This window comes from Pseudorca crassidens, chromosome 1 (genome assembly GCF_039906515.1).
Source record: "Pseudorca crassidens isolate mPseCra1 chromosome 1, mPseCra1.hap1, whole genome shotgun sequence".
NCBI classification, from domain to species: Eukaryota; Metazoa; Chordata; class Mammalia; order Artiodactyla; family Delphinidae; genus Pseudorca; species Pseudorca crassidens.
In genome coordinates this window covers 196,847,806-196,860,608 of record NC_090296.1, presented here as the reverse complement: position 1 = coordinate 196,860,608, position 12,803 = coordinate 196,847,806, and the positions used below count along the sequence as shown (strand labels likewise).

General features: G+C 37.6%; 1 protein-coding gene across 2 annotated transcripts in view; it reads left to right on the top strand.

Annotated features, from left to right (window-relative positions):
• The window catches only part of MTPAP (mitochondrial poly(A) polymerase), a 28,696-nt gene extending 25,487 nt beyond the window's left edge, over positions 1–3,209 (top strand). For both annotated transcript variants that reach the window (XM_067705528.1, XM_067705518.1), the window contains exons 7-9: positions 296–388; positions 468–541; positions 2,228–3,209. In XM_067705528.1, the coding sequence (XP_067561629.1) occupies positions 296–388; positions 468–541; positions 2,228–2,563 (503 nt within the window). In that variant the 3' untranslated portion in view covers positions 2,564–3,209. The remainder of the gene's footprint in view (positions 1–295; positions 389–467; positions 542–2,227) is intronic.
• The last annotated feature ends 9,594 nt before the right edge of the window (positions 3,210–12,803 follow it).

The following is a 12,803-nucleotide window of genomic DNA, read 5'->3' as shown; positions in this document are numbered from 1 at the left end:
ATTTTCAGCTAGAAAACTGATGACCTCAAAAGATAGATTAGGAGTCATCGAGTGTTGACAGACAATTCTAGTTTGCTAAAGTACATGTGAAGTTAATTTTACCGAAGTAAAATTGCTCTCAAATCTTTTTTCAGTCGAGTTTTAATCCTACTAACCGTCTATACTATATATAAAAAACACTGACTAATAAGAGGGCACATTCATCTGTAACTTTGATTTATGTGATTATAGATTTCTGGAACAGGGCATATCTTTGAAGTAGCATGCTAAATATTTCTCATCCCTGTTATTTAAGATGCAGAAGATAAGTGTATAATAGAAGGCCACAACTGTACCTTTGTTCGCGACTTCAGTAGAATTAAACCTTCAGGAAACGCAGAAACACTAGGTAGGTGTTTTCTTGCTCTTTGTTCCTTTTGGACTGAAACAGACTTTTTTATTGTTTTCCTTGTTTTATTTTCTTACAGAATTACTACTGAAAGAATTTTTTGAATATTTTGGAAATTTCGCGTTCAATAAAAATTCCATTAATATTCGACAGGTAAATACTGTTTCAATGTTTGGTTATTAGGTAGATGGTCTTCTACTGCACTAATATTTAATGAGTTTTGTTTTCAAAGCACTGTAACAAATGTCATTGCGTGTCACCTCTATGGTGATAGACGGTAATAAGAAAGCTGGTGCCTTAGTGGAGCTACATGACTTGGCTAAGATCAGTCATCTAGTGTCTGGAGGAGCAAAGGCCAGCTCTTTTCAACTTCTGCCTTTGTCACGTGGCCAAGTAACTTTGTGTCACTTACTACTAATACTGTGTCCTTCAAAATGTGGAATATATTCTGAAAGTTTTTTAGAAAGCATGATTTTACATATAGTTCTCTTTAAACTGGATTTGGGTTTCTATGAAAGAAACAGAATACCTAGTCCCAAAGATAGATGTGAGTGATTCCCTCCGTTTGAACCCTTAGGGTTTAAATTACTTAGGCAAGTGAATTATGATTTGGGTTCATCTGAGTAGCTGGAATGACAGACATTTTCCCTAAAGAGAATCTATCAGAGTAAACCCTGAGCAAAACTTGTTTGCACGTGGGAAATACTCGAGATGGCGCTCCGGGTCTGTTCTGCTCAGCATGTAGGTATCTGGTTACAGCCCTTAGAAGACGGGCTTCATAAAGCACATACTCAGATATTGTTTTTGTTTCTTCAACTCTCCTTTTTTCATTCTTCCCTAACCCTTATCCTGCTCGTGGAGATCTTGTTTTTAACAAATAAAAAAGAAAGAAAGTGTGGGGTTGGGAGAGGGTAGAGGCACAGCGCTCTGGACTGCAGTCTAGAAGGAAAAAGGCACGGAGCATAGGGAGTTCTTCACCCTTTCTGCACCCTTACCCCTTAAGGTTCGGGGATGGTGGTCAGGCAGGACCCTGCGGGGCAGCGGCTTGAGAGGAGTTAGGGAATTAACGGGCTGCTCGCGTTGGAGACCTGACTGCTGGTTTTGCAGTGTCTGAGTCATATATGTGGTGTCATTTGCAAGAGGAAACGATTATATAGGCTAGTGGATCACTGATGTTTGTGTGACTCGAGCTCTAGCTTTTCTTTTTATTTCTGTGTCTTACCTGGCAGAGCCTTATTTAAGTTGGATCTTTAGGAATGTAGATGGGAAACGTCTAGTGTTTTTAAATGAATAATCCTTTGTTCCTTCTCTTCCTTTCTCATTTCATATTTGTGCAACATTAATTACTATATTTAATTTAAGGCTTCTGATTTTGTGTGCTTCTATTCCCACTGTAATAAGTATGTTTTTAGCAAGTTTCAAACATAACTGTATCTTGTTTTCTGCCATTTTTCTTTTTCATATTTTTTTTCTTTCCCAGCTCTATTCTGTTAGGTAAATATTATGTTATTTTAAAAATACTTTTATTGGTTGACTCAGCCCAGATACCTCTCATCAGAGCAGTGACATCATCATCCGTAGCTCATAAACCTAATTTACTTTTCTCTAAAGAATATTCATAAAACTACAGTGGAAAAAATCAGTCAGAAGTACACACACACATATACACTAACTCATAACATGCATATATACCCACTCCCCTTGGGGAAGAAACCCTTTACTCTGTAAAGTTAATGCTGGTATTTTATGCATTTTTGACGTTTTATTAAACCAAACAGTTTTTATATCTGAGCCCTTCATATATTTATACATCTTTGTCTTCCTTGTAATTATCTGTAGGGAAGGGAACAAAACAAACCTGAGTCTTCTCCACTGCACATTCAGAATCCTTTTGAAACTTCTCTCAACATTAGCAAAAATGTAAGTCAAAGTCAGCTGCAAAAATTTGTAGATCTGGCCAGAGAAAGTGCCTGGATTTTGCATCAGGAAGATAAAGATCGCCTTTCGCCATCAAATAATCAGCCCTGGGGGCTGGCAGCCCTGCTGCCACCTTCTGTAGCAGATAGTATGTCTCTTGCCAAGAAGAAAAAGAAGCCTGCAAGTGAAAGAATTAAAAACTTGTTGGAATCCATAAAAAGTGAGAGTACAGAAAATTCCACAGCCACCAATGGGTAAAGAGCAGTTAGTACTCAGGCATGATGGCTGCTCCTTCGCCTTCAGAACTGGTTTTAGCCTCTAAGATAATTACTGGACTGCCTGGAAGAATGGTGTGAAATTCTGGCAGATCACACTTTCATCCGATGTCTCAGTTTTCATGATCTTCTCATTGGGCCCCTTAAACTGGTCTGACATTCTGCGATGTTTTCAGTCTGAAAGCCAGTGGCACTGTATTAAAACGCCAGCCATGGGAACAGGTGAAAGAAGATTGGAATATACTTCAGTTAAAATATACAAAGCAAGTGGGAAAAATTAGTTTTACAATCAAACCATTGTTGAAATCTGCATCAGTCTCTGGGTGTAAATCATTTAGAAGGACTTCTAGGTATGTACAGACGTAGGCAATGAATACAATAAAGCTGCAGAATTTGGTAGTACTCTTTATTTTCGTATTCTTCAAAGTACTCGTATTCACATCTAAATAAAAGCAGATGGGTACTGATTTCCAAAAATGTTCATGTTTTTAAAACAGATGAATGCAGACACTTCAGTTACTACATTCTAGGTATTCTAAGCCAAATATATGAAAATACTAGTGCGCTGTATTTAAAAATATTACTTAGTTAATTTTTCTGTTTTCAAAAATAAAATCCTTTTTCTACTAGTATGTGGTATTGCCAATATTCCTTCACTTCTCTTTTAAGAATTCCTTTCTCCCTGTGGGGAATAGGTATGTATTGAAATACTATTTCCATTACATTCCCTGTAGAGTAACTTTCAGTTTATGCAGCAAATACAGAGTTGGAAAATACACACTTGAGCCAGCTGACTTCACGGTGAATTACTGAGCCGCTTTGGGCCCCAGTTTTCTCTTCTGTTAAATGGGGATGATAATAGTGCCTCCTTCACCAGATGGCTGTGAAGGTTAGGCGAGGCCCATAGGAAAGTGCAAGGTCATGGGCCTGGCACTTAGCACGTGTTTGTAATGTTTGTGGTATAGAATTATTATTCTTGCTACTCAGAATACAGATGTAGCATTTGTACTGGTTTTCAGAATAGTTTCCCATCTAAATTTTAGGTCAGAAACGATAATGAGCTCTGCTTGGGGCGTTATGGGAAACTCATTAATAGAATTGTCATGAAGCAAGTAAGTTCTGTGCCCATGTGCCGTGCTATTTGATTTCACATCTGAAACCAACAAACAGGCAGGCATCAGTGTTCTTCTATACAGGCGGTGTCCTTAAATTAAAAGCCGTTTTTCATTTGTTTTTTAATTAGGTTAATTCTGTTGGGCCGGAAATCTGTATTGAGAGTTAAAAAGAGGTTTAAAAAGCATAAATATTTAAGAGTTTCTAAATGAAATGATTTTTTTTTTCTGTTCACAGGTATTTGATTGGACATTTTCATTTTTTGGTTGGTGTTAAGTCTAAAATGGTCATTTAAGCACATAAAGTATGTATATGTGTTAGCACTTCTTTTCTTTTTTGTAATTTATAGAATAACTTTGACACTCTAGGTCTGTTTTACTTTTCAGAAGGAGGTTTAATTATAGGATGTTTTAATCTACACTGATCTTTTTTTTATTTTTATTTTTTTAATTTATTTTTGGCTGTGTTTGGTCTTCATTGCTGCGCATGGGCTTTCTCTAGTTGCGGCGAGTGGGGGCTACTCTTCGTTGTGGTGTGCGGGCTTCTCATTGCAGTGGCTTCTCTTGTTGCGGAGCACGGGCTCTAGAGCGCAGGCTCAGTAGTTGAAGCGCCCGGGCTTAGTTGCTCCGTGGCATGTGGGATCTTCCCGAACCAGGGATTGACCCTGTGTCACCTGCATTGGCGGGCGGATTCTTAACCACTGTGCCGCCAGGGAAGTCCCTACACTAATCTTTTAACATGAAGTTTTCATTCCAGTAAACTGCATATGACTACAAACAAATGTATTATGTTTTTTCATAAGTTCATTGTATCACTTACCAAATTTTTAAAAGATAGTTTTTATTACATCTTAGGGGATAATCAGCAGTTATTTGTCATTGCCATTTCTTAGTTAAAACTAACTGCAGCAATAAAGGTAAGGAAAATTTTTCAAGGTTTTTCTTTTCTAGCTATTATGAGGGTTTCATCCACTAACTCTCATGAACAATAAGTTTTATTCTCTGTGTGAAAGTAACTTTGATGTGAGCCTACCTGAATCAGATTGATTTCATTATACATCATTCCTGATTTTATAGCCCACTAGGCTAATTCGTGGAGTTATTATCCATTTTTAGGAAATCAGAGAATTGTCCAGACATTCTAGGAAAACAACGCGTAATCTGTCTCATTCACAGACCTTCAGTCATCATAGAGAAGAAGAGGGGATAAAAACAGTTGCAGTTGGACTTTCTTCCTGCGATCATTCACTACTTAGCTCTTTGTTTTGCTCTAGGGTGAGACCAGAATTAGACTGTTTCAAGTCACTTCATGTTCCTAGAAATCACTTGGCCTTAGACATACAGCTCTATTCAATTCGTTACAGCCTGATGCTGCCACAGTAGGCAAACGCCACATTTACATGTATAATTTAAACCTGCACAGAGAACATCTGCAGCAAAACCCGCAGAAAGAGCCACCAGGCAGTCGCAGCACGTCCGGGTAGCAGCTCTCTTCCCCACTCTCCAGAGTTCCGTATTCAGTTGGTGAGTAGCTGTCCTAGTGTCTCGGTTCAGCCCCTTCAGGAGCCGTTGTGGGAGGGGAACATTCAAAACGCTGTAGCAAGGAAGAAACTGTTTCTACCGGAGATAGGAGAGGCCGATGTTCGTCAAATAGAATAGGGTAGGCCTTGAAGGAACTGTAATCCCTGTGGACCAAAGGAGGGGCCATAGGGATTGTCATTCTGGGAGCAGAAGGCAGTGTAAATGGGAGTCAGGAGGACGAAGCGCGTTTGGAGTGCGGGCCGCCTGACCGGCTGGGGTGGGGTTTTGGCTGTGATACTCAGAGAGTCGAGGTTGAGCAAGATGGTGAAGGACAGCGAGTTAAGGAGGTGGAGTATATTTGCAGCGGTAGAGCATTGAAGGTTTTTGTGTACGAGAGTAATAAAAGTTAAAGCAGTACTTTAGATGATAAATCTGTTGATACTAAGTAGTTATCAAGCGCCGCTGCTTTTTTCTTAGCAAATTTGAGTACCTTAGGTTCCATCATTGAGTTAGATAAAATTTGGCTGTTAAATTTTGCACACAGGTCCAGGAGCTGACTCTCGTATACCTCAGAAGAGTATTTAACAAGAAGGCAAAGTTTAAGTGGCTTAAAGCCATCATCAGGAAATATCATCAGGTCATGGTATGTAATTTTATGTAAAGCCTTCCTAATGAGAAATTCTTTGCAGTATATACTTGGACAGGAATGAAAACATGATCAGAAGTCACTTTTCACCTTGGGATGATGTTGGAAATTTTATTTTAAATACTTGAAAGGCTTATTTTAGTTTCCATGCTGAGTTCAATTCCTTGTGGATACATATTCCAACGAATATAAACATTACAGTGTTCCTCTGGAATTCCCATGGAGCAACTCCCAGAAAATGTCTATTTTAGGTGGAATCTTTAATCAGAAATATCTATGATACAGGATATATAAATCACCACAAACTATTTTGAAAATACACTCTTTATATTTCAAATGCGATCCCTTATGTTATCTGTGTGTATGTGTATCCACCCAGCTTTAAGTGCTCAGTGGGGTCAAAACTAGATTAAAGTCATTATTCACTTTTTCTGTCTACTTTCAGATGAATACATTTAAACTTTTTTTTTTTTCACGGCAAAGTTTCTAATCTTTTAGGATGGGGTGCTGAGATGTTTTAAAGAGAGTATTGGAAAGATGGGATTTGAAACAGTAAATGTTACACTGTGAAGAATACATAGTATGGTAAAATACCTAATTTGGAATAGAGCAAGTCCAACATAATGAAAAATATAAATTATAAATGATATTTTCTGGGTTTATTTTGAAGTATGACACATTGAAAACTTACTACAATGGATGCCGTCAAATAAAATGGAGCAAGTTAATGAAAGATTACAAATTAGGTTTGTGTTATGTTCTGTGTCACCAAATTCATTAACGTGTCAGGCACAATGGAAGTCACACATTTTGAAGCTTCTTATTACAGAGTTACTGGTACTTGGCTTAGATTAATGGAGCCTCATGGTTAGAGTTTTAATTAATCTTTGCTAAGCTTACACGTGGGCTCGGAGAGTGGTGTGAAATAACATTAACATCTCTTTGTCTCAAAAACTGAGTAAAAGGTGGATTATGAAGCTGGCTGATGTCTTGCAGTGGAATTTGAAACTCAAAGCCTGATTTTTTTTTTTTACTTCATGTGAGATGTGTATTATAATTCTAGAGATACGCCTGTCAGTATAGAAGTAGCGCAAGCTTCACCTTGTTTTTCTTCTTTAGCAGTTGATTTTGGTGATTTTAGAAGGATTGTTTGTTTATGATTTATGTGATAATGTCCCCTTCCCCCCAGTTCTCTAACCAAACCTAAAGCAAGTATCTTTGGCGTTTCCCTGCTCGATTCTTGGCATCACTGGTTGTAAAGCTCAGTTATCAGGACTGAGGGGTCTTCTTCAGCTTTATATAATTGAGTTTTTAAAACAGAGGATTACAGCATTTTTCGTATATTTTTTATTTGATCAAAATATTTTTATATTTTGATATCTTTCTTTTTTAAAAAAGTGATGACTAGAATAACAGTGAGCAGTGGTACTTCACTTATCTGTTGTTAAGTGGTAAGATGGGTTCAAATGAACACATTTTTCATATAACACTGATTTCCAGAGCTTCATCCTCATCTCTGGACATAGGACTGTCAAATGATTATTTTAGTCCCACCTCTAGAACTTCATCATTATTGTGCACTGGACTTTGTGCTTTACTTCCAATTCAACCTGTTTTATTTTTTTTATTTTTTATTTTTTTATTTATTTATTTAGGCTGTGCTGGGTCTCCATTGCGGCACGCGGGCTGTTCGTTGCAGGATTCTCTCTAGTTGTGGTGCACGGGCTCAGTAGTTGAGATGTGCGGGCTCCAGAGTGCGCAGGCTTAGTTGTTCCACGGCATGTGGGATCTTAGTTCCCCAACCAGGGATCGAACGCATGTCCCCTGCATTGGAAGGCGGATTCTTATCCACTGGACCACCTGGAAAGTCCCTCAACCTGTTTTAAATTAAAATTATTTTCTTCCTCAAAACTGGCTAACCTCATAATGGGCTCATTTCTGTTGTTGGTATCATTATTCTCTGCCACCATAGCTCAGACTCTGGGATCCTTTTAGACTCCTTTTTTTTTTCACCTTGTTTAATTAATCTCTCTATTTCTGTTGCCATTAGCTTAGTTTATGTCATTACCTCTCTTCTAATTTAATACAATAAGGTATTAGCTAGTTTCCCAACCCACTGTTTTCCCTCTTCTGTGTACCCATGTAAACCATCAATTTTCAAAGGAATAGGAGTCAAAGTACCTTTTATGGTAAATTAACATTAAATTATATGTGTTTATTGCAATTCTAAAGATACCTTGAAACTGTACAGAGCTTAAGGCCATTCTAAATATCAGGTGTACAAAACATATACCAGTTGAAGGTTCTAATTAGTACAAAGCACTGGATTCTTTTCTGTAACATCAAAATGTCTTCTGTTTATAAACTCCACTGACTTCTGAAAGTTTTCAAACTTCTCTACTAATGACACTTAATCCCCCAAATACTGGTACAACAGAGTCATTCACTCAGTAAACATTTACCCGTGATTGCTATGTACCAGAACTTCTAAACTGAGACATACCAAGAGACGGAAGGTTTGAATTGCCAGAAAAATGATTTTTGTTCTTGGATAGAAAGGCTTAGTGTAAGGGTAACAGTTTTGCCTACGTATCAATTAATGATGATGCAGTCAATTAAAATTCTTTAAGAATTTTTTAAAGAAACTTGAAAGTCATTGGAAGTGTATGAGGAAGAATAAACATACAAAAATAGGAGAAAAAATTTTTAAAAATTCAACAAATAACATTAAAATATAAGGCACGGTAATTAAAATAATACTACTGGTTTGAGATAGACAAACCAATGGAACAGTAACAGAAATATACTCAAGATATGTAAGGGAATTTACAGTGATATGATAAAGGGCAACATTTCAAATCAATAGAAAGATGGATTATTCAATAAATAGTGTTGGGACAACTGGTAGCTATTGGAAAAAAAAATAGTTTGATCCTAGTCTCACTCTAATACCCAAATAAACTCCAGGTGGGTTGGAATTTAAATGTGGAGGGGAAGAAAGTGAAATCATAAAGTCCTAAAGCAACCCTGGATGAATATTATGAACTTGGGATAGGGAAGGGTGTCTTTTCAAGTATGACATGCATTTATAAAAGAATATATTGATGATTTGACTACTTTAAAATGGAAAGCTATGCCACAAAACAGCCATAGCCAAAATTCTGATCCTAATGGAAAAAGGGCCAATTTTTCTAATAATGAGCTCCACAAATGTATAAGAAATAGGCAGAACAAAGCTATATCATAGAAGCAGTTAAAATGGACAAGTAATAAAGATGGTCAAGCTTACAGATAATTATATAAAACATTATTATTATGGAGCATTTTGAACCCAGGCAAAAGTAAACTGAAAAGTATAATGAACTTGCATAAATCCATCATCTGTTTCAATAATTAACTCGTGGCAAATTGCTTTAATATATAACCCATTTACTTACCCAGTCTGTATTATTTTAAGTATATTTCAGTCATTCTATCATTTTATCTGTAAATATGTCAGTTACTGCCAAAAGATAAGAGCTTTTTTCTAACATAATCACAAATCATTATTAAACCTAAGAAGAACAAACAAAACAATAATTCTCTAGTATCTTCATATCTACTTAGAGTTCAAGTTTCCAACTGTCTTATGGATGTCACAGTTGTTTTTTCCCAAGACTGTTTGTTTGAATCGTGATCCAGTTACGGTCCCCATGTTGTGATTGGTTGGCCTGTTTCTGAAGTCTCTTGAATTCTTAGGTTTACACTTCATCTCTTTTTCCTTTGCGATATATTGAAGATGTGGGGTTATCTGTCTTAGGGAGTTTCCCACAGCATGGACGGTGCTGATTTTGTTGGCGCGTATGATTCTGTGCCGTGGAGTTCAACGTTAATGACATAAGAATATTTATCAGATTTAGAAAACTTTCAGTCATGTTCTTTCCTGTTTTTTTCCTATCTTTGTCTCTTCATCGTGGGTATTTCTAATCTGCATTACAGCTTATCAATTTTTTTCTTTAGAGGTGTCTAATTTTTTAAACCCATTCATTCAATTCCAGTAGGGTTTTTATTTTTGTTTTTGTTTTTTCAGTTCTAGGATTTCTATTTGGTATTTGAAATTATTTTTCCTAATTTTCTGACAGAATTCTGAGTCTCGTCTTTGATTTTCTTATAAAGTCTGTCTGATAAGTTGATCGATTTTCTGGTCTGCTTCTGTGTTTCGTGATGCTGACTTCTATTCTAGGATGCCTGACTGGTGGTGTTTTGTGTGTTGACATTGTATGTGGAAAATAGATTACTTGAGGGAGGGTGATGTTGATTTCCCTTCAGAATGGATTTATTTTTGCTTCTGGAAGGTGGGTGGGAGTACTTATGATCCTGGATCACTGTGGTCCAGAAGGGGCTTGAGATTTTGAATTTGGATTCAGTTCCAGATTCTAGCCTCGCCCAAAGCCAGGAGGGCTCAGCAGGGCCCCTTCTCCTCGTTAGGTCCTGAGCTCCCTTTCTCTGCGATCCTTCTGAAAGCCCTGCTCAGCTCTGATTGCCTCATCCGCAGGCGTCCCTGTGGGGAAAGCAGTCCCACGTGCTAGGCTCACCTAGTGTAGGTCTGCGTCTCTGCAGTCCTGTAGGTTTTCACTGCCTTGATAGTGTTTGGATGCTTTCAAGCAACTGCTTTTTGTCTTGCCCAGCTGCAAAGACAGCTGAGAGAGAGAGAGAGAGTTGGTACGTACTGCCTAGACTGCCATTACTGGAAGCCACTGAGTTCTTTTTGAGTCCAGCTTCTGATCCCATATGTGTGTATATATATATATTTTTTTTCTTTTTTTTTAATTTTATAGGAATGATGTATACTGTTCATTTAGTTTACTTCCTTCTAAGGGGCTTTCACATGATGTCTCAGTTGCCGAAAAGCCTTGAGTTGGGCTTTACCTGGCAGTGCGGACACCTGGCTGAAGTGAAAGCCTAGTTCACCCTTGAGGAAACAAGGTTCTGCAGGTGTTGTTCTGTGCTCGGCTTCAGAAATCAGAAATTTCCAGCTTTTACTTCTGGATTGTGATTTCCTCATAGAGGATTTTGTCCATGCCAATTGCAAGTTTAAATTTATGCCATGTGTGAATGAGTGGCAAAGTGCCCAAATAAGAATGGGGAAAATATCTTCTTTTTCCAACCATGTTCAGACACCTCAAACAACTGTGAAATACAATTTTTCTTCCAGTTTTCCAAAATATTTATCTGGGCTGAGACCAAGAATGAAAGCATTTTAGGCCAAAAACCCCTTGGAAATTTTATGATTTATGATAGAGTTCCCTTTTGAATTTTAGGCATATGTTGTTGTTAGAGTATCTTATTTATGAACGCAAGATTTTAGTGCATTTTTACGTCAGTGAAATAACTCGTGTTTCTTTTCTATAAGTTATTTTTTTAATATTTAGCTATTTCATATTTGTAGTTTTTCGGCTATATTATCAGCCTATATTTGTTTAGGTAACAGAGAGGTAGCAATTAAAAATAGCTATCATAATTTTGAGTTAGTTTTCAACTTATAATTTGATACTTGTATTCTAGCATTGCCATATTGCCAGAAACCTTAATTCAAGTCTCAATATTTAATAAAATCATTTTGAAAAGCAAAATAATTCGGTGTTTTTATCTTGGTTGCTCTGAACAAAGCCAGTACTTCAAACTTCTCGACGCTTCAGGGTGAAAATTGTGTTAAGTAGTATTTGAATTTAAATGTGGTTTAAAATGTTTCTTAATTCTAAAGCCCTCTGTAGTTTCCGTTTTCTAAGCAATATTAGCTATATTTGATCTTCTAGATGAAGAAAGATTTGACTATGATTAAATATGTACAGTACCATCCTGGAGTAAATTTTATTCATAGATTAGTAAAATATGTGCAGCGTGATTTAGGAGAAAATATTTTAGGCCATTAAATTTAGTTACATAAGCTATGGTATGTTTTAAATTCTGTGCAGTGAAATCTGTTTTGCTTTAAAAATAAAAAGTTCATTGCACTGGAAAATGTGGAGTATTTGTTATCCAAGACCATCAAAAGCATACCCGGTCACATATTTAGGAAAATTTTGAAATACTAGTTTTAGCCTATCAATTTAATGGCATTTGTTATGATTGTCTGATTTTCTTATCTGTACTTAAAAGCCTTAAGAGGGCTTCTCTGGTGGCACAGTGGTTGAGAGTCCACCTGCCGATGCAGGGGACACGGGTTCGTGCCCCGGTCCAGGAAGATCCCACATGCCGCGGAGCGGCTGGGCCTGTGAGCCATGGCCGCTGAGCCTGTGCGTCCGGAGCCTGTGCTCCGCAACGGGAGAGGCCACAACAGTGAGAGGCCCACGTACCGCAAAAAAAAAAAAAAAAAAAAAAAAAGCCTTAAGAACACTCTTAATACTTGATTTGGTCACATTTCTTACAGTACATCGGTTTCAATGCAGTTCTTTTCTCTGATATGGAGTAAGTATAGGACCTAGCACAGTGCCTGGCACATATTTGGTAATCGATAAACATTGCTTTCTTTCCCTTATCCCACCCCCATTCTTAGCCCATGATTTTAAAGGTATTAAGAAATAAAAATAGTACTAAGAAAAATTTAAGAGCTCAGCTTCCATTTAAAAATTTTAAACTTCTTTTTCTAAAAGAAGGGTTCAAAATTAATGCATGGTGTTGTAGGCAGGGTTCTATGATGGCCCCAAGATTCCCACCCTCTGGAGGACACCCCTGTGTAACCCCTTCTCCTTGAGTGTGATCAGACCTGTGAGTGACTCCCTTGATTGGGTTGTGTCACATGGCGAAGGTGATGGTTGAATCGTTCTGTGATTATTACCTGATATGACTCCTAGCAGACTGGAGAGAGACATTTCTGCTGGCTTCGAAGAAGTAAGCTGTCTCATTGTGCATGGCCACGTGGCGGGAACCTGAGGGTGGCTTCTAAGAGCTGAGAGCCGTCCCCA